Below are 26,548 nucleotides of genomic sequence, written 5' to 3' on the forward strand. Positions count from 1 at the left end.
AGGTTGTTTACAATTGTCCTGCTAGCCCTCTGAAGTTCTATGCTGTCACTTTTGTTTTTTGGTAATTGTAAAGCAAAGCTGGTGCAAATAGGTTAAGCCTATTTCCTAGCTCATGCTGACTCTGAGTGGGGACAGTATAATCAATGTTAGTTGTTGTTTTTTTTTAAGCCTTGCCAGAAGTGAAAATATATACGTTCTGCTTTTCTTTACTTGCCAACAGTCTGTTTACAACCTCTCCCCCAAAAAACAACACAATTGTATGTTTATGTATACTTGTATACTTATGTATAACTCATGATAATACTTTACACATCTGATGAAGTGGACTAAAGACTGAAAGCTGATGCTGTAAAAATATTACTCTTTAAGAGTTTGGAAACCTCATGCTATTTGCTTGGGGGGGGGGGGAAGAAATAATGACATTTGGATTTGAGAATTGAAGTTAATGGTTTAGGGAATAATGTTTATATATAGCTTCTTATCTTTTCTCTCTTTTTTCTTTCTCTCACTTTCTCTCTTTAAATTCCTTTTCTATTCCTTTTTATTTTTCTTTCTCTTCTTTACCTCTTTTAGTTTGGACAAAAAATATATTTGGCAATAATTTTAGTAGTTTTTGTTATAAACTCTAATAAAATTCATTTTTTAAAAAATAAACGTTACTCTTTAAGGTGCTACAAGGCTCTGTGTTGCTTTCGGTAGGTCAAATGTGACCGTTGAGGACTGAAACTACAAAAATACACATAATAGGATAATCTGCCCAAGTATTGAATCTTCTGGCTCCCTCTTTCAGAAGAATTTTCAGTGTGTGTATCTCTTCCTTTTGACTGCAGTTTCAACACATGCTCCACCAGCAATTCCCAAGATGATGTGGATGCCAACAGGATTCTCAAGAAACCGAAGCAACTCAACAACAGCCTGCCTGCTACACTGTCTTCCCTTGACAACAGCTGTGTCGCTGCTAGAATCCGTCCAATTTGCAGATACAGGAAGCGCAGGCTGGTGAGAGTCAGTGCAGTCTCACACCTTAGCAGAAAGGTACGTGCGATGTTTCACCTCTGCAGCTGTTGTTGAAGAACGTTCTGATAATGTTTGTCTCGATTCCATCCTTTAAGGAGAGACAGGCAGGACACAATTTTGTCTGGTGGCAGCAATCAAATTGTGGTCGCCTTGTTACCTTGGAGTTCTGGACTGTAGGAATTCCAGACAGAATTGCTTGAGATGTCTGATTTGGCCACAGCGACGTATGCCTTGATTACAGCCTATTTGGATTACTGTAACACACTCTGCGTAGGGCAGCCTTTGGAATGTGCTCAGGAACTTCAGCTGCAGCCAGACTCTGGACTGGGGCTGGTTATAGGGAGCAGACGACTCCCTTGCTAGAGCAGCCCCACTGGATAGCATTCTGTTTCCAGACACAATTCATAGTGCTGCTTATGACCTATAAAGCCCATAGGTGGCTTAAGTACAAGCTATCTAAAATACGGCATTCCCTCCTAAGAGCCTGCCTGGCTTTTGAGATCTTATTGGGGAGGCTCTTCTCTTGGTCCTTGTGGGGATGCAGGAAAGGGTCTTTTCGGTGGCTGCTCCCCAACTCTGGAACTCCCTGCCTGGAGAAGCTAGATTGGCTGCCTCCTTGTTGTCCCTCTGCCAGCAAGTGAAAGCCTACTTGTTCCAACAGGCTTTTGGGGATTGACTGCTTTAATGAAAGGGTCGGTTCTGTGCTGTTTTTATTGTATGTTTACTATATGTATGTAGTTTTAGTTCTATTGATGTTTAATTGTTTTTATGCTACATTTTAAATGATTCTTGCGTTTATCTGTAAGCTGCCTTGAGTCCGTCAGAGGAAAAGGCTGGGTATAAATACATAATAATAATTCTGATGGGCTAGTACTACTGCTGCTACTAATTTAATAGTAGTAGTAGAGGCAATGTTAGTTAGATGAGCGCCTGAAAGATTCTGGCACTATTATTCCACCATGAATCATGTAAAGTATGCTAACAAGAGAAAATTGGCTCTTTTTTTTAAAAAAAGGGGGTAGCATCTCCACTGGGATAGCTCACCTAGTTACTTAAGGCAGTTGATTTCAGTAGGTCTGGCTATCATCCTAAGCTTTGTCACTGAGCAGGGATTTGAACCTGGAGCCCCCCAGTTGTAGTCATTCTAGTATTGCTAAATGCTCTGCTAAAAAACGGGTTCAGCAGTATGAAGAGAGCCATGGGAACAGGTAATATATCACACATTTATTTATTTTTAGCTCACTGTTTGTATTCAGTCATGACAGCAAGTAGAAATGGAATGTTTGCAAAGGGAAGAGCCAGGATTCTGAACAGGAAGAGATTGGAAAGGAAGTGACAGTTGTACTCTTAGGCCCCACCCGTACTGCTGAGTTTTGGCACTTCTTGCTTGCCTTTGTTCTCTGGAGCATTACTGTACCCACTGGAAGAAGCAACGTTTTCCACAGAGCTTGTTGTGCTTCTGCTTTTTGATGTGTTAGGCCTTTGGGTTACTTGGTTTGCAGTCATCTTTAATCTGTGTCTGAAACAGAGAGTGGTCGTTTTAACCGTTCCAGATAAATAACTATTTTGTTGATATCCTTTGTGTTCCAGCCACAGAAACCTCTCAGTATGAAGTGTAACTGTGAACGACCCAATTCCTGCATCTTGTGTGACTGTAAGGCCTCTGTCCAGACCATAGACCCAGAGACAATGTCTTTAGAGGAGCGGGTAGCTCTGCTGGACTCAGGCTTCCATCCCATTCTGTCATTTTCCCACGGTGAGTAAAATGCTAAACAGCCTCTTCATGTGGAATGAAGAACCTGCCTGTTTAGGAGGCTTGCCTTCATTCTACTAGCATGAGCTGAGTGTTCGCCATCATATCTCAGTGGAGGTTTTGGCACTCCTGTCTTCTGCCACATTTGTAGAGGCTGAATTTCTATAATGTAGAACAGAATTTCCTTTTATTTTGCTTGATATTTCCATGGAGGACAGCTTCTCTAAAGAATTAACGTACCGCCTTTTAAAGGGATTAAAGAGAATCATGTACAAAGATTACTAGAAAGCAAAAGTTGGGAAATCTGCAAAAGTAATAAAAGCAGTGTGCTGCCATTATTTTGTAAGTGCCAAAGGAGGTGTTTTTGCAAGATGACCAGTGGCACTGAGTTTATTTCAGCGATGCTTTAGTCACATTTCTTTGTATAAATTCTGGTGTGTTATATTGTGATTCTCTCATTGGTAAAAGTATCACTCAAACATTTCCCTCCCTATCATTCATTTCAAACATGGGTGGCTAACTTGTGGCCTTTCAAATTTTGTTGCTGTTTGTTATTCATTCATTTATATAATGTCCAGATGCTATTGGACCGTTGGACATGGGGGCTGGGGCTGATGGGAGTTGGAATCCCAACAGCATCTAGAGGCCACAGGTTAGCCACCTCTGGTTTAAAATGAGCCAGATCTTGCTGATGAAAGCCAAATCTGTGAAGGTCCATACTTAACCTTGCTGACCATAGTTTACTGAGCATGCTGTGACATGTGACAAGCCTTAGTCATCTCCTTTTTGTTAATATTGAAATGGATTGTGTTTGTGTAGGGCTGGGCGATACCTGGTTTTCAACATTGTGATATATCATCAGCTAAACATCGTGATATAACGATATATCACAATGTCTGAAATAAGGGTGGAGCTATGTAGAGGGAAGGGGACGTGGGTGGCGCTGTGGGTTAAACCACAGAGCCTAGGACTTGCCAGTCAGAAAGTTGGTGGTTTGAATCCCCGCGACGGGATGAGCTCCCGTTGCTCGGTCCCTGCTCCTGCCAACCTAGCAGTTCAAAAGCACGTCAAGTGCAAGTAGATAAATAGATACTGCTCCGGCGGGAAGGTAAACAGCGTTTCCGTGCGCTGCTCTGGTTTGCCAGAAGTGGCTTAGTCATGTTGGCCACATAACCCGGAAGCTGTACGCCGGCTCCCTCGGCCAATAAAGCGAGATGAGCGCCGCAACACCAGAGTCAGCCACGACTGGACCTAATGGTCAGGGGCCCCTTTACCTTTTTTATGTAGAGGGATTGGCTGGCTTCACGGTTTTTCCAATGTTGTGATTTTTGCAAAGCACATGCACAGAGAGAGAGAAAATTCACAACATTTCCAGGTCAAAAATTATGAAACAAATACCACAATATAGACTTGAATCCAGTTTTGGACAATACATCAATATATTGCCGAACCCTGTCAGTATGGTTTGGGAGTCCAGTGTAATTCAGGAAAGCCATATAAGTTAAATACCAAATGGACGGTATTGAGCTTGGCACCAGTTGCAGGTACAGAGAAAATAAATCATGCCTTCACTAAGATCTTTCCCTTTTTAAGTAAGATAATATAGTTGCACACAAAGCATCAGGGTACAAAATACCCCACAATGTAAAGTACATAAAGCTACAAGAACAGTATGTGAAATCTAACCGATCCCATCTTTTTTAAAAAACCTGAAGCAAAATATTGTACCATTAATATGCATGTACTATAATTATCGGAAGTATTCAGTGCAATTATCATGATTTGTGAATTATTTGTAACAATCACAGGATATAAATTTGAATACCGAATAATAACAAGTGTGGGTTAACTTGTTTTCTTCTGCTAATAGGCAACCCTCTTCATTTACACTTTGAAGCCTTGCTGAGAGAGGACCACAGGTTGAGTCATAAACTCAAGACTCTCAAGATACCCCAGTGGGGTTTGAAAGACCTTACCAACAACATTTGTTCATCATCTCTCTCTGCATCTGGTAAATTATAGGCAATATAAGCGAAGCATTATTTTAGCTCTAGGCCTGAGTTCCCATTAAAGGTGCCACAGTGTCTGAGGGGAAAAAATTCATCTACTGTATGGGCAGAATCAAACCAAAGGATCATCAGGTCCATTTGTTTCCAAGAGTGGCCACTGACAGGAGCCTGAAAGAGGTGGATATAGCATGTTATTTATCCCCAGTATCTGAAACCAGGGGTCTTTTGACTCTGTCCAGGGGAGTTCTGCTTATATCTATCAGTAGCTATTGGTCATGATAACAGTCCTCCATGAACTTGCCCAATGGTTTTTAAAAGCATCTGAGTGGTCAGCTTATCATGTATCAGAGAATTTCCTAAGTTCATTATTCATTATCTAAATGGAGTTTTTCCTTTTCCCTCTCCTAAAACGATTGTGTTGATTTTATTGGATGAACACAAGCTTGTTTTTTGCAAGAGAGGCAAAAGAAAATTCTCCGTCCAGTCTCTCCATCATTGTGCATCAATTTTAACAGTAGGGTTGTTGGTGGTTTAGGTAGGACATCTACAAAACAGGGGCACCGGGAGCAATATTTTAGGGTAACATATATATTGATACACTTGCGGTTCACTCCCACTTGATGTTGCTCCTCCAGTCAAGCTACATTAAAAAAATAACAGATAAACTATTTCCAGAAAGTGCAGTAGAAAAAATGAGATCCCTTCTACCTTGTGGTTAAGCAGAAGTTGCAGAGTTAGTATATCCTCTTAATTTCCTGTTTTCATTACCAGGTCCTCTGCTGAAAGGATCGGCCAGTCGCAGCTTCTTTGTTCCTAGCCCTCAGACCTACAAACCCAGTTCTTTACATCATGTGCCATCTCTGTGCTTTGAAAATACACCTGCCCCTCACTCCAACCAAGTCCCTGGCAATTCCATGACTGCTAGCAGCTCGACATTGGTGAGTTGGAACATAGTCCCTTTGGCAAACAGAAATGCAAAGAGGAAATAAAGAATTAGTGTTGCTGGGTGACTTCGCTTTAAACTTAAGCCTCTTTCATCTTTCCCCTGAGCGAGGCGTGTTTGGGAGTGCAAAACGTTTTTTAAATGATGCGCTGTTCTCTTAACCTTGAATTGTCTCCTAACTCATTTGCTATGCTGTTTCAAGCATATCTCCTGGTGGCTTTTTTCGTTTTCTTTTAGGAATATCATTGGTTAGATATGCAGACTACTGCACTAAAAAAACCAAAAACCAGTGCTGGGTTTTTTTCAAAAGAAAAAGGAAGCCTTGAAGGTTGAATAAAATGTGGAAATAGAGGCAGAAGACTATCCACTTATACCCTTTTCATTTTTGTTTTGGGCAGAACATTCCTGTGTCCTTCAGCTTCTTGTCTTGGGTGTTTTTCTATATACTACTTCACCCTTTTTCATCCTGAGGTTGTTTGCTCTCTTTGTATTTTAAAAAGCCTTAAGCTGTATTTCAGATGGCTTCTGTGTTTATCAATAAACAGCCTGACTGTGATTATATGGTTACCTCTTGCCCTGTTGGAAGGACCTCAGTAACCATATCCCAGGCTAATAGTGTTGTATTCCATGGTGGCCAAAATGCCTTTGGAGTTTTGCCTGGGAAACTTCATCCCCTAACCCAGGCTTCCTCAACCTCGGCCCTCCAGATGTTTTGAGACTACAATTCCCATCATCCCTGACCACTGGTCCTGCTAGCTAGGGATCATGGGAGTTGTAGGCCAAAAAACAACTGGAGGGCTGACGTTGAGGAAGCCTGCCCTAGCCCCACCCTGTCAAGAAACTTTCCCCATCCTATTCTGTGCTCTGTAGCACATTCAATGTTAGTTGGCTGCTCATTATTCATGTTTTAAGATGTGTCCATTTTTTACGATCTTTCCATTGGCATGCTCAAGGCAGCTAAGAGCAACCGCTGCACAGAGCAGTTGCAGCAAATCAATGCAAAAATGTGGCACACCTAAGAGTCCTTTTATTCAGGCAAGATTGATTATGCATGGAGCATTGGGCCAATAATAGGAGGTGCTGTTGTAGGCATATCAGTGCTGACCTAGAGCTCAGATTTGTTGCAGCTGCTTAGGTCACACCAGCACAGTCTCACAGCACACAGGTAACGTACTGGGGCAGAGAGATGTTGAAACAGCTGCTAGACTCTATATTTGCCTGTGTGGACATTTAGACGCTATCGGTTAACCAGCTGTGGGGTGCTTGTACTTGATGTGTTGGGAGGAAATGCGAATGACAGTACTATGTTTTTGTATTCTTTTCTGATGATCCTTGTTTGGTTTCAGCAGCCTGCCAAGAAGAAGAAGGTGGAATGTTCCTATGACATCAACAATATAGTGATCCCCATGTCAATGGCTGCAGCTACACGGGTGGAGAAGCTACAGTATAAAGAGATTTTGACACCAAGGTGGGTTCACCTGGAGACTCTTCAGATTTAAACAACAGCTGGAGCTTGTTGATTTAGACATAAGAGCATTGTTTTTCATAATTTTTGCAAGAAATCCAGTTGTCTTTTTTTAAGAGTAAACGTACAGCACGCCATGCCAAATGGCGTTTTGCTAGTCAAGGAGAGGGCTGAGTTAACAACAACTCCTCCTGAAGTTGTCACATCAACACGCTCCTTTCTAAAGTGCCCTGAGGCATGGTGGCAGTTTCCTAACTGTACCTTCTGGTGAAGCGTTAGCTGTATTTCCAGGTGTGGAGGAACTTAAAATACCATGAACTGGCCAAACACTCAGTGGCTGAATTGTGTATTACAGCAGGACCGGGGTGCCCTGGAATCGTAACTCCCATTATCTGCAGCCAGTGTAGCCAGTTGGCAGGGATGATGGGAATTGCAGTCCAGAAATATCCATCTAGAGCTTCACAGGTTACTTGTACCTTACCCTAAAGCACATCTTCATCCACTGCCAACACACTTGTTTCCTTTTAAAGTTATTTTGCAGCTGTGGAGCAGTTTTCTAGCCCTCATGGCTCTTGAGGAATATTGGGTGCAAGCAATGTATGTTTGCTTCCACAGGATGGAGGGTTAGAAACTTGCTTTTAAACACACACACGAGCACATGCACGCACGACCTTTTTCTGCCACATAGCACACAAGGCAGTTTCCCCAATAAATATATAACCACCCCCCATAAATCCATTTGTTCTACACAGTCAATAGCAGTGGTAAGGTTGAGGGTGATTGAGTTCTGTACTGTACAGTCGTACCTTGATTCTTGAACGCCTTGGTACTCTTACGTTTTGGCTCCTGAACTCCAAAAACCCAGAAGTCCGCTTGAGTGCAGGAAGCTCCTGCATCCAATTGGAAGCCGCACCTTGGTTTTCAAATGGTTTCAGGAGTTGAACAGACTCCCAGAACGGATGAAGTTTGAGAACCAAGGTTTCCACTGTACATCAATGTATGTTTTAAGAGCGGAATTGGAAGAATCCCTGTAGCCATGAATAAGGGATGGGTTTATTTCCTGGTGCCGGAGGATGGTGTGTGCATTTACTCTGCTTCTGTGCATCCCACCTTGTCGTCATCCCCCACCCTATTTCAGCAGTAGATATTTAGCAGGTCCACTTGCTTATGAGAAAGGTGAAACCTGCATGGTTTTTAGCACTCGCACAAGAGAGCACTAGAGCTAACTAGGCATAGCCTGTTTTGACACCTCCTTTGGCGATTTTTTGGAGAAGGTATTTGACTTCAGAATGTGGCATTGCCTCAGTGTCTACTGGTGAGGAAGCAGCAGCACCATAGCAAGCCAAGCCCTGGAGTACACTTTTGGTTGATGCAGTTGTTTGCAATATGTGCAGAAATTACCCTAACCCTGAGTCATTTTCTTCCTGCAGCTGGAGAATGGTGGATCTCAAAGAGCTCAAGACCTCTGGAGAAGTAGATTCAGAGGTGAGGAGGAACAGATCCGGTCATTATCTCATGCCTCAAGCAGTGCATCTGTCTAACTAGGCTTGCATGGACCAGGACTTCTCTTGCCTTGTATTTATAAAGTGTAGAGCTTCACTTTACATAGAATTGACTCCCTTGAGTGACAGACCACCATTCTTACCTTGCTTATCCTGCCAGCAGTCAGTACATTCATTTTGTGTCTTGAACCAATCAGTTATCAAAGCAAACACATACTCCTTTTGGTTTGTTCTCATTCAAGACTGCAAGACTGAATAACACTGCCATGGAGTGTAAAACCTATTTTGTGTGAGAAAATCTCCATTCTTGTGTATCCAAAAGGTTGTATACACATTGTAATGAGTATGGGTTGCTCGTGCGTAAGTTGCCGCCTCTCCTGGCTATGTTGCCTTGTTAAACCTTTCTGTCTGGACAGCCCTTCACTTCGTGGCTGCCTCAGTCGCTAGCAGAATCCGTCAGTGGGCGTTTCTTAAACCTTTTCCAACATAAAAGTTGTTTGACGCCAAGTCTCCTCCTACTCTCCCTGCGCAGAAGCCTTCTGCGCAGGGAGGGCGTGGGTAGCGGAGGACCCATGCTCTCCCCGCTGGTGTCCGGTGAAGAGTCCTGGAGCCCTCTCGCCGATTCCCCCCATCTGCCCCCCTTTATCCCTGGTGTTGCGCTGATTTGCTTCCCCATCTGCTGAGCTGCCTCTCTCCCTGCTGGGCCCTTCTCCAGCATCATTTGAGAGCCTTCCCTCCGCCTCTAGCTCCGATGTCAGTTCCCTGACACACATATTCCATAAATTTAGTTATTAAGGTGCAGAATTGGTTCCGTTGTTGGACAAAATTAATGTACTTTATTTGGTAGCCACGTTTACCAAAACAGTCCTATCAACTTGTGTACACCTGTGATGTTCTAGCAACTGTGGAAAGGGGGAAACTGTACTTTTATTAAACTTTTGCACTGCTGGGCCTGTACAGATTACGTGGTTATTTTTCCTGTGTCTCTTGGGGTGGGTGGGTGGACAGTATCTATTTAGAAACAGCTTTGACTCTCTTGAATGTGTCAAAAATAACTTTCTTTTGTCCTAGCTGGAAGATATTTCTGATGAGACATATCTGAACCATCACCAAAAATATGAAGAGCTGGAAAGGGCCCGCTGGGATTCCTGGGCAGGAAGCATTTCCCACAGGCGAGGGAACAGGTAACATTTGCTGTTAGCTGTGTGTTGTGAAATAGTTCTCTTCCCAAGTCAGATTATATTCAAAACTTTGTTTCCTGCATAACTTGTGAGCAAAGCATTAATGAAGAAGTCAGTACAGTGAACTGTGGTTGGGTGGATTAGGAGTTTTGCATTGAGCCTTAGTAGACAAGATTTAAGTTTCTCCTTAGCTAGGAAATAATTTGATAGCTTTGGGTCAGTTCACCCCCCCCCCCATATCCCGCCTAACTGTTGACAGGTTTGAAATAACGAATGAATAAGCTTTTGTTAAGGGTGCTCCAAAAGTTTGCAAGCGGGCTTGGAAGCAGCTGTGGAATTTCCCTTATAATAGAGATTTATCATATTTTGAGCCTCTGTGTTTTCAGAAATTAATGGAGTAAGAGCAGGTAGGAAGAGAATTGGCTTCCATGAAAATTTGGAAACATTGTAACAGCATAACAGGATGAGTGAAATCACACACACACACACACACACACACACACACACACACACACCCCCACACACCCCCACACCCCCACACACCCACACACCCACACACACACACCCCTCTCTCTCACCCTCTGTCTGTAGGAAGACTTACCATTGGATCTCGTTTTAATTTCAGAGCCTTAGTATCCTGTGCTGCTGCAAACACTGAGGACTAGAATTATTGCACTATGTGGCAGCTAAGATCTCTGTATTAAGCCACATTCCCTTGCTTAAACCAGGCAGAATCTCTCCAGTAGTTTAGCCTCATTGTCAAATCCATGAGTAGAATTATTGCCAGAGTGAGAGTGCTGGCTGTAAATATGGCAGTGAAAAGTCAAGTAGACTCTCTTCCCCCACCCTGCCTGCTCCTGTTGTTTTTAAAGAGTGTGCAGTATGGGTGAAGAGTTCATTTTGAAATTCTGCATGATACCTTGGCTATAGGCCTCTCTGCTTCTGAGCTTGCACTTCTTTGAGTCTTACAGTTCTCACATGTAACAGTTGTCCTCACAGTGTGGCTTCACATTGGCAGCGTGATTGTTTTTTTGTGGCGTGTTTTTCTTTTAGGAGCTCTAACAGAGCAGATGGCCGATGGATTCCTCAGCCGGGCTCTCCAGATGCCACGTCACATAATCTTAACCATCTCCAGTATGCAAATTCTCCCATGGGGTCTCTCAGCCCAGAACTTTCCAATGTTCTGCAGCCCCTTCTCATAAAGGGCAGGGGCAGAAACAGTCTGTCCTTTAGTGAAGACACAAGTTTCTCCTTCTCAGAAATGGACGAAGATACTCAGGTGAGGACCTGTGTTTCTACTTGGAGATCTCACATACAGCCTGTTTACTTGGCAAACCATACATATTCGAAGCTTTTCCGTCATCTTCATTGCCCACCATGGTCGCTCATTCAGAGTATAAAATGATGTCACCATCTTGGATTTGCCATGAAAGACAAGAGAATACGATTGAAGAATTGCTCACAAGCATTTCTGGGGCTGAAGGGGATGCAAATAAACCTTCTATATTTGGACTTTGAATGTATCATTGCAGTGGATTGTTCGCATTTGTGTGCTGCGGGTGGGAAACAGAAGTTAAACCTTGTAACCTTACTTCCAAAAAGGTGTCACAATAATTGGGTTGTTATGCCAAGCCATAGTTTTTACCTCTGAACCTATATTGGTTCATAAACCATGGTTTGTAAAGGCAGCCAAACAAGGGTATTGAAACTAGTTTGCAAACTACGTTGTCTTTGATCTTACCACAGTTAAGGAGGCACAGCTAAGACAGTTAAGGCACCTACTGTGTCTATCTGTGCCCCACTGAAATAGGAGCAAGCCAATGAAGCTGAATGTTTAGCAGATGAAGAATGAAAACTGACATGCATCTCTAAAGCACGGTTTGCTTAAATGCTTATTCTATAGCGTGGCCTTTTACTTGTGCTTAGCATGATATCTGAGCTGAGCACCTTGGCATCTTGTTGCCAGTGACTTAAAACAGCTTCTCATTCTATGGAAGGCATCATATTTATCAAGATAAAGAAAGTGGCATATGTAAACTAGACCTATGAATAAGGGTTGAGAGGATGATTACTGTTGATTTTGCTGTTCCTTCAAGAGAAAAGCTGCTCCTCTGTTTTTTAATCTCATCCAAGCAAGATGGAAGCATGCGTAATCTCTCTCTTTCTCGCACCTCCTCCTCAAATGACAATAATATATTCCGTTCCGTTAACGCTGCTGCTCTTTCTCTCTGTCGTAGAACGTCCAGCCGTGGGAGCCCCGCACATTCCCCCTTTCCGACACAGAGTATAAGGCGCTTCAGGACCCACCGTGCGAAGCTCCTGGCAAGCAGACAAGTACCATTCAGCAGTGGAACTCTAGGAGCAATCAGGGCTTGAGGACTAACAATATAAATTCCAGCACTTCTAATCCTAGGGAGCCATTTGTATCCGGTTGGCAGGTGCAACCAGGCGTCAGCAAGCAGCAAGACGAGTTTGCAGGCCAGCCCTGCGTCCCGCCAGTGCTCATCAACAACAGATGAGCGTTTGGGCCCCATGATAACCCGTGGAAGAGTTGCACCCATACTCTATAGATTGGTATCACAGAGCTTGGCTGACGAGTTGGCCTAGCAAGGCAGTGGCGGCAGAGAGCACTGCTGTGCCTGGAGCAGAGGTCCAGCTGTGAACTTGGAGCTCCTGCTCCCCTAGATCAGTAAGGGCTGGACAGGCAGCAGCAGCAGCAGAGGCAAGGTGCTGGGCCTCCCTAGTGTGGTAAGGGGGGAGGAGGCATCCAGGAAAGCCCAGTTGCAGGTTGTTTCTGGGCAGAAGAACTCTTGCGCCTCGCTGGCAAGGTTAGGTGCTGGTGCCACAAGTGCAGCAGCCCAAGATGTAACCCAAAAAGGGAGCAGCAAAGAGGATGGAAGACACAGCAAAAGAAGGGGGAGGCTGAGCTGTTTCAATTTGGATGTCTGTTACTCAGGCAACACGTCTTTGAAAGGGTGCCAGTCAGTTGAACATGTAGTCCTCATGAGGTTTTTATGCCACTTTTGGGGGCAGGAGTAAAGTATCGATTGTGGAAACTCACTCGCACAGATCACAGGCTTTGTCCCGGTGCCGCAGATGGCAGCAAGGGATATAACCAAGGGGTAGTTGGTGTGTGTGTGAGTGCTGAATAAATGCCTGTAGGGGAGGACAGATGCTTCCCCTACAAATTTTTCATAATGGTTTTTAATTTTTAAATGTAGTTCTGAAATCACTGATTCTCTAACATGCAAATCATGTTTTCTTGGCCTTGCAGAAATGCTATTGTTGCTAATAATAAACAATAAATCATGATAAAGCTTGTTTGTTTTTTTACATTTCCTTCAGAGGACCTGTAAATCTTGTTCATTGTATGGGATGTTCTAATTTATCTCCCAGCACATGAAATAAAACGTGACAGGTTGGATGTCTTGGGTGGCCGTTTTGTTGTTGTTGTCCTCCTGATTAAGGATCTGGTCATATAAAAAAATGGGGTTGAACTTCATAATATTTTAATCACCCAGGTAGTTTGATTTACCTTTTGAAATCCTTTCTCTGATGGAATAGGTGTGTGTTTTTAAACAAAGCTGGCGAGGATTCAGCTTTGCCTCCAGTAGAAAGGGATTTCCATTCTACTCAATAACCTACAATCCGTTTTCTTGAATTCCATGGCGTTTCACCTGTGACGCTTCGTCAGGATTAGGTCAGTGAACTTGCTACTGAAAGGTTTGCCTAGAGGAGGCAGCATTCAAGGAGACAGTGCAGGGTGGTTGTCAAAGTTAGAGCAACTTCAACTTCAAGGAGTTTGGTAATGTCTCACTTCTCTAAGGTTGTTTTTTTTTTTTTACAACATCCAAATCCACCCAATCATACTTGCACCCCCTCCAAAGTTTGGATCTAGCGAAGCTACGGCCAGCACTGTCTAGTAGGCACACACTTTGTGTCGTTCTGTATGTAGACTCCCTTCTGTCATTTTGGCATTTTCATATTTGAACTCTGTTTATAACTTGAGTCATGAAAGGCTTATGTGCCAGGAATGACTTCACAGCATGTTGTGCAAAAATCCTGTGAAAACAGGAGAGAAAATAAAGCTAGTGGCTCTTACAAACACAGCAGCGAAGTCTTTTTCCTTTGCATAAACTCGCATTTGTTTTTCGGGACATCTTGCCTTGGGTTGAGCACAGCTGAGAAAAGTCAACGAGCATAAATGTTTCATGCAAAGGTTTTCAAGAGTTCTGGTGAGAACCTCTCCAGGTCTTGTGAAAAGCAAACAATGAAAATAACAAAGAAAAGGTAGCCTAGCAGGTAGAACTTCCTCTTGTCCTAGCCATGGAGTTGCATAATTTACTGGAAAAAGCAGGTGTGGAACGCCCCCCATGTAAACACCATTTCACAGAAGTAAATATTTTAAAACTCATACCAGGTGTGAGACACACATTGGTGTGGAAAGGACACAGATGATACAGGCATTTTTACATTATTACATTATTACATTTATTTCTATTCTGCTCCCCCAGACCTAAGGACTCAAGGCAGCTTGCAGAGAAAAATATAAAAACACAGATAAACTAGAAAAGCTAAAAACAGAAAATTATCAATAGAAGGTTAAGGTGAATTTTAATCTTTTAACTTTTGTATGTTTTAAAGTATTACAATTTTTAACTGATTTTTATTATTTTATCTTTTTTTAAAACCGCTTTGAGGATTTCTTTCTACAGGCAAGACATAATTTTATGAAATAAACAGTAATTAAAGACGAATAGAATTAAAGTGACATGTATATAAATTATATTAAAAATACAGGTACTAACAATAAAAAGCTCACAGCACTAGTCTTTTTCCTGTAAAACAGCCAGTTCCTAAAGGCCTGTTGGAATGAAAAGGTCTTTGTATGCCAGAGGGAGCCAGTCTAACTTCTCTAGGAAGGAACTTCCAGGCCCTCTTCCCATGACACCTGCTTGTGATGGTGGTTGGACTGAGAGAAGCCTCACTCACAAAGATCTCAGGGCCCTGGGCAGGTTTGTATGGGAGAATACGGTCTTTGACATAGCCTGGGCCTAAGCCATGTAGGGTTTTATCGGTTATAACCAGCACTGTGAGTTGTGCTCTGAAACAGACTGCTAGGCAGTCTGCTCCCTAAAACCAGCCCCATTCCAGAGTCTGGCTGCAGCTCTTTGAGCCAGTTGGAAGTTTCTGAGCACTTTCCAAAGGCAGCCTTGAACAGAGCCTGTCTTACCCAGCTCTTCTGCATTTTTAATCTTCCTAGCCACTCTTGCATATTTAAAAGCATTTCACCCTGCTCTGCAGCCAAAAAAAAGCCCCTGTCAGGTGTGCGTGCAGGAGCCAGGCCCTGTGACCAATGGGACTTCGCATCACTGGGGCCTTCCTAAGTTTGGCCACACAGGTGAGGCCGCTTGGTAACTCACAGCACCTGGTGGCAAGAGCCGGGAAGGGATATAAAGCTTCCTGCCTTGCTGCGTTTGGCTTCTTGCTTCCTGATCCTCAGACCCCTGACTTCGTGACTTCCTGCTCCTTGATTCTCAGACCCTTGACTTCGAGACTCCTTGCTTCCTGACCCTCGGACTCTTGGCTTCTTGACTCCCGGCTCTCTGACCCTCGGACTCTTGGCTTTCTGACTCCTGGCTTCTGGACTCCCGTTCCTGCTCCCACCCCGCCATCTTGCTCCCCGTCCCTAGCTGGGACTTCGATTGCCCATGTACCGGACTGTGACAGCCCCCAAATCAGTTTGCAAATACCAGAGATTTCCTTCACCCAGGGAGTGGGACGTAAGAACCTGCTGGATCTGGTCAGTGGCTCTCTTGTGCAGCGTCCTGTTCTCACAGTGGCTAAACAGAAGCTTGTGGGAAACTCGCAAGAAGGACTTGAGCGTGAGAACACACTCCCCACACTCTGGTTTCCAGCAACCGGGATTTGAAAACATTAGTGCCTCTGGCTGGAAGCAGAAGTGAACTCAAGACACCCTTCCAGAGTTCTTGCAATGACCAACTGGAATGGAAATGCTAGAGACTGAGCCCAAAGCTGCATGTTTTTCACTGGAAGAAGCCCTGCAGCGCCATCTTTTTCTCTCTTACACCCTGATGGAATGGCTGCTGTTTCCTTTCCTGCTTATCAGCCCACATTTCTTGTTTCAGCCCTGCTTTCTTAGCACGCCCAGGTTAGTCCGTGGTGCGGAGGCAACTGCAAGAACTTGGAAGTTATCCTTAACTAACTGTCCTGGTGATGTTGGTCTACAACTCCCATAATCGCTGACCAATGGGTTCTGCAAGCTAGGGATGATGGGAATTGTAGTCGAACAACACCTGAGGACTGACCCTTGAGAAAGGCTGCCTTAAAATGTCAACATCCAAGTAAAAAGAGACTACATATTCATCAGGACAACTACCATCGCATGAATACTTAGAAGAACTACCCAAAGGTTTTGCTCTGCTTACATATGTACAGTGTGGCTTATTAAACGGATGAGGCTGTAGTTCAGTAGAAATTTTTCCTGCATCACAACTCCATTATCTTCACTACCAGAGAAACTTTCTGGCATTGTCCCTGGCAGGGCAGCCAATGTGGCTTGACTGACCTGGATTATGCCGGTTGACTGACAAGGCAATCCTATACATGTTGGCTCTGAAGTCACAGAATGATAAGAGTTGGAAGGGATCCCCCCCCCCCCAAAAGGGCCATCTAGTCCAACCCCCTGCAATCCAAGAATTGCAGCTAAAGAATCCCTGACAAATTGTCATCCAGCCTGTGTTTCAAAACCTCAAATGAAGGACAGTCTACCACCTTCAAAGGGCTTCACAAATGTGTATAGGATTGCAGCCTGTGAAGGAGCATGAGGTCTTCAATAGAATTGTTCTGTCTTAAGCAAAAATTCAGGTAGGTAGCCGTGTTGGTCTGATGCAGTCGAAATAAATAAAAAAATTGTCCAGTAGCACCTTAGAGACCAACTAAGTTTGTTCTGGGTATAAGCTTTTGTGGTATCTGAAGAAGTGTGCATGCACACGAAAGCTTATACCCAGAACAAACGTAGTTGGCCTCTAAGGTGCTACTGGACAATTTTTTATTTTTATTTTATGTCTTAAAAGTTAGGAGCATAAAAGCTGTGTATCCAGCTTCATCTCCACTGACTGACAGCAACTGACATTTCTGAGGTGGGTGCTATTTCCTAGCCCTGTGCTTGGGATTGAACCTGGGACTTTATCCATACAAAGCAGTACCACTGAGCTATGGCTCAGCTTCAAGAGCTTCTAACATTCAGCTCTAGCCTTCTCAGTGCCATAGGAAACTCCTTTTTAGGAGTCCGACCTTTGAACCACCCAGTTCCGTGTTGTCTGTGCCTGCCAGCAGCTCTCCAGGGGACATTCCCAGCCCTGTCAGAAAATGCTATTAATGATTGAATTGGGTCCTTTACCACTGAGTTACTCCCCTATTATTTTGTATCTTTCGAGCATTTGTACCCTGCTGTCAGCCAAAAGGGCTACAGTCAATGAAAATGCAGACAGTCTCTGCCCGCGGGCTTATGATCTAAGAAAACACATCACATAAAGGACAAGGAACAAGGAAGGCAGGGTACGACCACCCTCCAGACACCCATTTCTTTTCTTTTTTTAAATATAATCTTTTATTAGTTTTCCAGACTTCATACTTCAAATACATATTATATTACATTATACATTTATAGTTTGCTCCTATGAGCTGACTTCCCTCCTTCCTTCTTGACTTCTTTATGTCGCTTCTAATTTTTTCGCATTGTCTTTATCCATTCTATATATTGTTCTGCTTACGCATTTGTCCATAGATTGTCTGTAAATAAATAAGCCCTTCTATATATGCAATTCTTGTTGTCTATCTATATATTATTTGCAGCTACCATTGGTTACTTTAATTACGTTATAATTATTATTCCAATGAAAGTATTTATATTACACATTATGAGGTTTATTTCGATTCTACTGGTTTCTCTATTTCACACAAATCTTTCCTGCGTACAACATTCTTCCATTCTGTTTGAAATGTTTCATCGCCCTGTTGTCGGATTTTCCCAGGCCCCCATTTCTGGCGAGTTGTTCCTGTATTGACCAGCTGGCAGCTCAGGGGCAGGAGGCGCCTGATGGAGCTGGGCTTTTGGCAAAGCTGATGGAGCCAGCCTTCTGCAGCCTCTCTCTCCTGCTGTTGTTTTTGCTCCTTCTGCCCAATGCAGAATTGCACGGTCAATTAACTGCATATTCAGCTGGGCGCAACAGATCCGAGTAATTGGTGGGGATCCCTGGCGCCAATCCCTGCTGCTGCTGCTTCCTTCCTGCCAGGCTCGGGCTGCTTCTTTTCCAGGGCTGGCGGATCGGCTTTGCCCGCCTGCTGCTCCCGCCCCCGCCACGCTGCCCGGCCCGGCAGCGACCAGAACAAGGGCCCCTCAGCGCGCAGGCGCGCAGCTTTTCCCGGCACGCCTGCGCAGAGAGGGGGGGGGAAAAGCGCTCCAGCCTCGCCCATGCGCACATCCTCCAGGAGGCGTGGCCCGCCCGCACCTGGCGCCTGCGCGGAGAGGGCGTCGCAAGGGGGGCGGCCGTCTAAACGGCCCTTGGTGCGCATGCGCCCGGCCAGCACTCCCGCCTCCTGAGCCAGCGCGAGGAGCCGGCGTCCCGCGCGCACGCGGGCGGGCGGGCGGGGAAGGCGCCGCGTGAGGCAAGAGCGCGTGGGAGGCTGGTCCGCTGCGCGTGCGCGCGGGAGAGTGGCGGCGGTGTGGCAGCCGCCGCCGCGGCGTCCCGCGGGCTCTGCGCATGCGCGGGGCCAAGAGAGTGGGAGGCGTCGGGCCCCGGCGGCGGTGGCGGCGGAGGAGGCGCGGAAGGCCGGGAAGGACAATGGCGGCGGCAGCGGCGGCGGCGGCCGCCTCAGCAGCAGCGGCGGCCGTGCCTGCAGGCGGCGGCGGCGGCGGCGTCCTAGGGGGCGCGCCCGGCTCGGGGGTCTCCTCCGCCGCCCCGTTGTCGGCGTCGCGGCGCAAGGACGGCGGCCCCTCGGGGAAGTTCTGGGAGAGCCCCGACACCGTCTCTCAGCTGGACGCCGCGCGGGCCTGGCTCGGCAAGCACTGCAAGAAGGTGAGGAGGCCCAGGACCAGGCCCCGGCGGAGCTGTGAGGCGGCGGCGGCGGCGTCGCCTGAGGAGAAAGAGGCCTCGCCTTCTTCCCCTCAGGGGGCCCCGCCCGCTCGCCCCGCCGCCTCCCCTCCCTCTTTCTCCTCACGGGCCCCTTTCCTTCCCTCGGCGAGGGAGGGCGGGGCCTCAGGGGGGAGCCGCCCCTCCCCCTCCCCTCCCTGGCCCCGGACCCTCTGCCCGAGGGAGCCTCCCTCTCGCGGGGCTGGCGGAGAGCGGGGCATGACAAAGGGAGGCGACTTGAGCGCCAAAAACAAAACAAAACCCCAAGATGGGAGGTGATCTGGGGGGGGGGGGGGCTTTGAAGTGCTGCAGAAGTCAGCGGGGTTTACTCCCGAGTAAGGGTGTGCAGAATAAGGAGGAGGGAAGCCGGGTGGGGACTCCAAGGGGGCCAGGTGTAGGTGAGGGAATTCAGAGCAACTTGGTGGGCAACACTGGGGTGTGAGGGATGGGCGTCCTCTCTGGAGGGTTGTTTCCTATTATAAAGAGTATTTGAGGGGTGGATCCACAGGACTTCAGCCAGCCGGCTTCCTTTGGGACTGATAGGGGAGCATGTAAACACGCTTGTGCAGGTTGCATTTTGCAATAAACAGGTGCTGAATTGTTGGCAGGCGGAAGGGTGACCCTTTTCGGGTCATGTGGTTTGTGTTTATCTTGTGAATGTAGCTGTTTACATACAGAATGAGTATTGGAGGGGAGGAGGCTCAGTGGTTTGTTCTTGTTTTCATTATATATTCTGTATTTTTTTATCTTGTATTCTTATGCTGTGAACTGCCCTGAGACCTGTGCATGAAGGGTGGCATGCAAATTCAATAAATGAATAAACAGAAGGGGGCGTGTGGCTTAAGAGAGAAAGGAACTGAATGGAGTGTAATCCTGGGAATAGTTGGGGGCAGGGACCTAGGCTCCTTGTCTCCTGAGAATGGTAGTTTAAAAGGGGAGTGGCTTGTGCAAATTGGTTCAGACTTGGTCAGGGTGTCCTGTTACCTACCTGGGTTTAGGGGAAAGAGGATCGCCTTTTCCAGTTGAATGGGAGCTCTTGTGTGAAGGGAAGGGGGCGGGCTCTGTGCGGAAGAGGCAAGGTCTTTGCTTTCCCTGGGAAGAGCTAACAAAGGGCCAGCTGCCTCTTCACCCTGCAGTTGTGGGGCTTGTTATGTTAAAAGCTGTCCCTGCTTCAAATATCAGGTTGCTGTTATTCTTTATTTTCAGCCTTTCTGCACGGGGGGGGGGGGGCTATAAGAGGTCAGAGGGATAATGCGTGATGGAACAAAACGGGAGGAAGGAGGTTGTCCATTTGTAAAGAATCATAGAATCATAGAGTTGGAAGAGACCACAAGGGCCATCGAGTCCAACCCCCTGCCAAGCAGGTCCCTGGGGCACATGCTCAGTGTGGTCTTTTGTCCTAAGAGGACTTCTGGGCCTAGATGTGTGAGCTGACAGGGCTATCAGTTTCATTTAAGTCTAGCTGAAGCTGTCTTTGCATTAATTTCTGAGGTGGTGGTGAAACCGTGAAGTGTGCCCAAGGTCCTCTGTGTGTGGCCAAGAAATTACGTACCATGTGGAACTTTAAATATGGGCTTGTTTCCCCTTTTTACGAGATGTCTTGGCATAGTAAAAGGTATAACGTTCATAGCAGCATATAATCTCTGAGACAGTTAAAACATTATTAACATAGCAGTAAAAAGCATTATTGAAGTCTCAGAGGTTAGCGAATGAAACTGTTGGAAGTGTTCTTTAAAAGCATGAATGTAATAGATGAGGAAATAATTACTATCAATGCAGGAACCCAGGGCATATATACAGAATTAAAACTACGTTTACATGTTTCCCTAGACCCAGAGAGATGTGATGGCTTTATTATTCCCTTTTTGAGGATGGCGCTTGGGAGGATGGTTGCCATCCAGCTCCATGCGTGGTTGGAAGAATCAGATCACCTGGGCCCATTTCAGTCTTGTTTCAGGCCTAATTTTGCAATGAAGAAGCCTTGGTTGATGACCTGTGCTGGGAGAGGATTGACCCTCTTGGTTTTTCTCTCAGTGGCTTTTGATACTGTTCTCCATGGTATTCATCTGGAGTGGCACTGCTGGTTGTGTGTTGAAGGCAGAGTGATATGGTGGTTCTGTTCTGTCTTATCCGTATGGCAGTTTCCAGAGAGTGGCAGTGGGGGACTGCTGTGTGAGCCCATAGCAAGCCGGCTGTGTGGTTCTGGGGCTCCTTCCTGACCCCCCATGCTTTTTAACATCTGGTTATCGGGGTAGGGTTGGAACAGAGTCTTTAGAATGTGGTTGGCGCCCAGCTCCTGTTTCTCCCTTAATCAGTTAAGGCTGTATAACTGCTCGATCATTGCTTTGACGTAGAAATGCTTTGGTTGGGGGCCAGAAAACTGAAGTTAAACCCAACAAAACAGGTGGCTTTGTAGCTCTTATGTCCAGGAATTGGGTAAGAGGCCTGTTTTGCACAGAGTTGCAGTCCCCTTGAAGTGGCCAGGTGCATACTTGGGAGTAGTCCCAGATCTCTCTTTGTGTGGAAGCCAAAGTAGCGTCAGTGGTATTTCTGATATCTGCTGGTTCACCAACTACGGCCATTCCTGGTTCGGTATAGCCTGGCTGCAGTAGTCCTCCCCCCCTGGCTACAACTGGAACTGATGCTGTATAGATTGAACAGGTAGTGTTCTGGAGAACTCTGCTGGAGTAACTGTGCTGTAACTGTGGTGTCCAACTTTGTCCAAATCTGAGCCCCTTTATCCCTAAAGGAAAGCACAACTTAGTTAGAGGAGGCTGGTAAAGATGTCACAACAGTGCTTTGTGGGCCAAATGTCAAAAGGGCATTCATCAATCACTCAGAAAAGCTCTGCTGAATGGCTGTTTGCAAACACAGCAGTGACAGAGAAGCAAGCTTTCTTTGTTGCTATCACTGCCACATGGTTAGTGTAGTAGTTCATTCTCACCCATGTTCATTTAGAGTTGAAGGTTGATGCCACCTGTGCTCTTGCTGTCAGTTCTGCTGCTTCAGTGTACACATGTCATTACAGTACCAAGACAGCCCCATGGTTGACATGGATGCTGTGAAGTCCCAAGACAGCCACCCAGCTCCTGTCATCAGAAAGATGGCAGTCTCTTTCACCTTCCCTGTCTTCGACACTTAACTCCCCTGGTCCACCTCTAACAAAACACCAGGCAGCAGATAACATTCAAGCGAATAACAGTGTTGTAAAGTAAATAATTAATGCCAGGGGATACCAGACTAGGAGATGCTTGCAGTATAAAAATACCAGGCACAAATCACACCCCAGCTTTTACCTGGGATCAAAGAGGCACTCAGAATCACTGAGAACTCCCAAGTGCTTTGCCCCTGAAGTGCTGCACAGTGTCAGGTGCGATACACTTCCCCATCTCTTGCCAAAGGGCTCAGGCAGCCTTGCCAATAAGCCCACAGAAATTACTAACCTGTAGTTTTATTTTTTCTCATAAAGTGGTTTTGCAGAGGCTGAACTCTGAAGGAAAAAGGAGACTAGTAAGACTGACTTTGCTTCTGTGCAGAGGAGGGAATTTCCCTTTGTTCCTAGCTCAGAAATTCAGGGAGATACCAGAGAGATTCAGTGAAGGTGGCACTTCGCTTGGCTTCCTTCATGCCCATGATAGAAATAAATACAACACTTCTTTGTCTCCAGCAGATGGCAGCCCAGTGCCCACTCACCTGTGTGTGATTATTCCACATCACCTGTGATAATGCAAGACTAGATATGTGGGGAGGGTTAAGGCTTAGTGGGGACCATAAGCAATGTCTACCTAGACCAAACTTTCCAATTCCTGTGAAATACCATTTCTTTTACACATCCGTCAGTGCGCATGGTGGTTTACAGCATAAGTGAAAAAACTGGGTTGCTGTGCAAAGGAAGTGACTGCTTTTAAATTTGACAGTCGAGATGACAGAGGAATGGGATGTGAGAGAGGCAATGGCAGTTCAGGATACTGGTGAACAAATGTCAATACACAGACTTTGTTGCAATTGGGTATGAAGATGGGGTGTCAAGCAAAGGCTCCACGGAAAGAGGATCTTGAGGATCACTTTAATTTGTGAAATGTTCATACCAATGTGCATTTCTCTTACTGGTGCAAGCTCATGCATTTGAACAGTGGACAAAAATGTGAACGTAATCTGGGGTAGCAAATGGTTATCAGCTTTGTCCACTGTTAGATGCTGTTTATAAGAAATCCATGCAATATAAATAGGGTGCCCTTAATGCTTGAGAGATGCCCAGAGTGGCTGGGGAAACCCACTCAGATGAGCATGGTACAAATAATTTAGTAGTAGTAGTAGTAGTAGTAGTGACCCTAGTAGTAGCAGCAGCAGCAGCAGCAGTAGTATAGTGTTGAACACAGAAGTAGTACTGGCCTTGCCAGTGATGGTTTGCATTTAATGTATTGAAAACTAATAGCAGCTTAAGTGAACTTGGCAAATTTAAATCTAATGACAGCTCCTCTTTGACTGCCTAGCTACTAACTTGTGTTGCAGAATAACTCTTAAAAGTCAGGATTAAAAAGTCACCAACATGGCAGAAATGAACCTTGAATTTGTGGCATTAAAATTGCTATAGCTTGTGAGTGATTTCCAGATGAGTGAAAAGACAAAGATTGATTTGGAAAACGTTTGCTTTTCAGTATGTTCAAGCAGATGCTCCTACCAATAAAACACTGGCTGGGCTTGTGGTGCAGCTGCTGCAGTTTCAGGAAGATGCCTTCGGAAAGCATGTTGCCAATCCTGCCTTTACAAAGTTCCCTGTGAGTATTTAAAACGCTCTTGTAATGTTTCTTCAGCTGTTGTGTTTCCATATACTTCAAAGTAAATAGGTCTACAGCTGCCTCCTGAAAAGCTGCCAACACTTAAGAGTGGGAGGCTGTACAGTGGTACCTTGGGTTACATACGCTTCAGGTTACAGACTCTGCTAACCCAGAAATACTACCTCAGGTTAAGAACTTTGCTTCAGGATGAGAACAGAAATCGTGCGGTGGCAGCAGGAGGCCTCATTAGCTAAAGTGGTGCTTCAGGTTAAGAACAGTTTCAGGTTAAGAACGGACCTCCGGAACGAATTAAGTACTTAACCTGAGGTACCACTGTATTTGAACCCAGAAGCAAAAGGATTCTTCCTGTTTCACTTGGTGTCAGAAACACAAGTTGACCAATTTAGCCTTCACTCTTTGTAATTCTTGTGCTGTTATATCTGCTAACAACCCTGCAGGGTTCAATATACTAAGAATACTGTAGGATTAAATCTGGGCTTTGTTTTGAGACTTTAATACATAAGTAGATGGAACCCAAATATGTGCTTGGTCCAAGCCATTTAGGATTTCGTGGGTAATTGCCAGCATCTTGAGTTGCAATTCCTTTTGTGAACTCCAAGATGGCAAATTCAGTGATGGCTTGCATTTCAATTGATCTTTTTGTCTTTATGATTTAAATTAAATAGATCAGTCTTGATTACCCCTCCTTATGTAGTTCTTGTTGGCCACAGTACTGGAGCAACTTGAGAGATCACGTACCAAATTTTTCGCCCCATAGGACGCACTTTTTCCCCTCCAAAAATGAAGGGGAAATGTGTGTGCGTCCTATGGGGCGAATGCAGGCATTCGCTGAAGCCTGGAGAGCGAGAGGGGTCGGTGCGCACCAACCCCTCTCGCTCTCCAGGCTTCACGCAGATCTCTGTAAGCCGTGGGAGCCCGCGCCGGGCTCCCGCAGCTTGCGGAGAGTTGCCTGTTCTGGGGGCTGGGGTCGGGGGAAGCTCGGGCTTCCCCAGCCCCACGCCTGGGGGGGAAATAAAATTTTTTTCCTTTATTTCCCCCCAAAAAACTAGGTGCGCCTTATGGGACGGTGCGTCCTATAGGGCGAAAAATACGGTATTTTATTGTAGAACATTTCACTACACCCCTGACGAGGGATAGCTAGGATAGTCACAAACAGAGGACTGACTAGACCTCAAGGGCCCCTGATTTGGTGCTGAGTAATTCTCTAGGACTTTGTTTGGGTTCGTATCATTTGCTCCTACTTGGTTGTGCCGATTAATTAGGAGGGTAGGGGTGAAATAACTGTTCACATACACTCTGGGAGTTGTTTCTGTGGCACACATGGCCTGTCAATTTTTGCACTACGGATTTGCAATGCTGCAGATTTTCAAGCAGTGTACTCTTTAATATTTTAGATTCACATGAGCTTTTAAGGACAGTATGCAGGACCCAAATGTAACTTGAAATCTCTAACATTGTGGGGGGTGGGGGGGTGGGAGATACAGGAGACCAGTGAGGTGTGTGTACTTTGAGTTTCAGCCTGCCAATACTTTGCTCAAATAATGTGATTATTTTTTTTTGCAACTGGTTCCTTGGGAGGCTGGTACTGTTTAATATTCCACTGCTTCACTGCTTGCTTCTGCTTTTGTTACTGTGAGTATGAATGTCACCTTGATATTTTCTCTGTTTTAGGCAAAGTGCTTCATGGACTTCAAAGCTGGAGGAACACTATGTCACATTCTTGGTGCTGCATATAAGTACAAAAATGAGCAAGGATGGTGAGTCTTTTTCTTTTCATCTTTTCCACAGAATTCCCAAGTCCTGCTCATGAGCATGTGGCACTCGCTGCATTAGTTTTAGGTGGACAGATGAAAATGATTTTATTTCAAAGAACTTGTAGTTAAATCAGGTTTTTCATTGGAAAATTACTCTCTTGATTCTTTCCTGTATGTTGTTATTTTGTAATATAGTGGGTTGGGTCCATAGATAAGCATGGCAAAGTTGACTTTCCAATAGTAGTAGTAGTAGTAGTAATACTACTACCACTACTACTACTACTACTACAACTACTACTAATTTATTATTTATACCACGCCCATCTGGCTGGGTTTCCCAAGCCACTCTGGGCGGCTTCTAACAAAACACTAAAATACAGTAACCTATTAAACATTTAAAGCTTCCCTAAACAGGGCTGCTTTCATATGTCTTCTAAACGTTTGGTGGTTATTTTTCTCTTTGACATCTGGTGGGAGGGCGTTCCATAGGGCGGGTGCCACTACTGAGAAGGCCCTCTGCCTGGTTCCCTGTAACTTGGCTTCTTGCAGCGAGGGAACCGCCAGAAGGCCCTCGGTGCTGGACCTCAGTGTCCAGGCAGAACGAAGGAGGTGGAGATGCTCCTTCAGGTATACTGGACCGAGGCCTAACACACACACACACACACACACACACGCAGAGGTTCTATAGATTCTGTGGGATCAGGTGGTCTGGCATGTCCAGGGGGCAGGGTGTGTGTGAATCATGTTGTAGCAACTTCCGGAGGCAGAGGAAAGTTTGCTTTCTCTGTCTAGCTTCATGCTTATCTGTGGATCCTATCTGGTGATTTTACGTGCCATTAGAGAACTTCTGAAGCAGAGTGGCATAGCATTTTTTAAATAGTTGCTTGTTTTTCTTTTGACCGCTCAAATTTCCTTTCAGACCTTGTTAGTGTTTCAGATTCTGGCATTCACTTCATGATGAGTGAGAATA

The 26,548-nt window shown here is 45.4% G+C and overlaps 2 protein-coding genes across 3 annotated transcripts in view; both read left to right on the forward strand.

Annotated features, from left to right (window-relative positions):
• Positions 1-13,186, forward strand: part of LOC308459033 (KAT8 regulatory NSL complex subunit 1-like) — a 45,688-nt gene extending 32,502 nt beyond the window's left edge. The window contains exons 5-13 of one of the 2 annotated variants that reach the window (XM_080974046.1): positions 831-1,035; positions 2,608-2,773; positions 4,641-4,781; positions 5,551-5,717; positions 7,069-7,190; positions 8,618-8,672; positions 9,761-9,873; positions 10,924-11,149; positions 12,108-13,186. In XM_080974046.1, coding sequence (XP_080830172.1) covers positions 831-1,035; positions 2,608-2,773; positions 4,641-4,781; positions 5,551-5,717; positions 7,069-7,190; positions 8,618-8,672; positions 9,761-9,873; positions 10,924-11,149; positions 12,108-12,389 — 1,477 coding nt within the window. In that variant the 3' untranslated portion in view covers positions 12,390-13,186. The remainder of the gene's footprint in view (positions 1-830; positions 1,036-2,607; positions 2,774-4,640; positions 4,782-5,550; positions 5,718-7,068; positions 7,191-8,617; positions 8,673-9,760; positions 9,874-10,923; positions 11,150-12,107) is intronic. The other variant, XM_080974047.1, reaches the window with a different exon arrangement.
• Positions 13,187-18,611: 5,425 nt separating this feature from the next.
• SMARCC1 (SWI/SNF related BAF chromatin remodeling complex subunit C1) overlaps positions 18,612-26,548 on the forward strand; it is a 100,506-nt gene continuing 92,569 nt past the window's right edge. The window contains exons 1-3 of the mRNA XM_080974003.1: positions 18,612-18,971; positions 23,684-23,803; positions 25,496-25,581. Of these exons, the coding sequence (XP_080830129.1) occupies positions 18,657-18,971; positions 23,684-23,803; positions 25,496-25,581 (521 nt within the window). The 5' untranslated portion in view covers positions 18,612-18,656. The remainder of the gene's footprint in view (positions 18,972-23,683; positions 23,804-25,495; positions 25,582-26,548) is intronic.

The sequence above is a fragment of the Podarcis pityusensis genome (genome assembly GCF_964106645.2).
Source record: "Podarcis pityusensis genome assembly, chromosome: 12".
NCBI classification, from domain to species: domain Eukaryota; kingdom Metazoa; phylum Chordata; class Lepidosauria; order Squamata; family Lacertidae; genus Podarcis; species Podarcis pityusensis.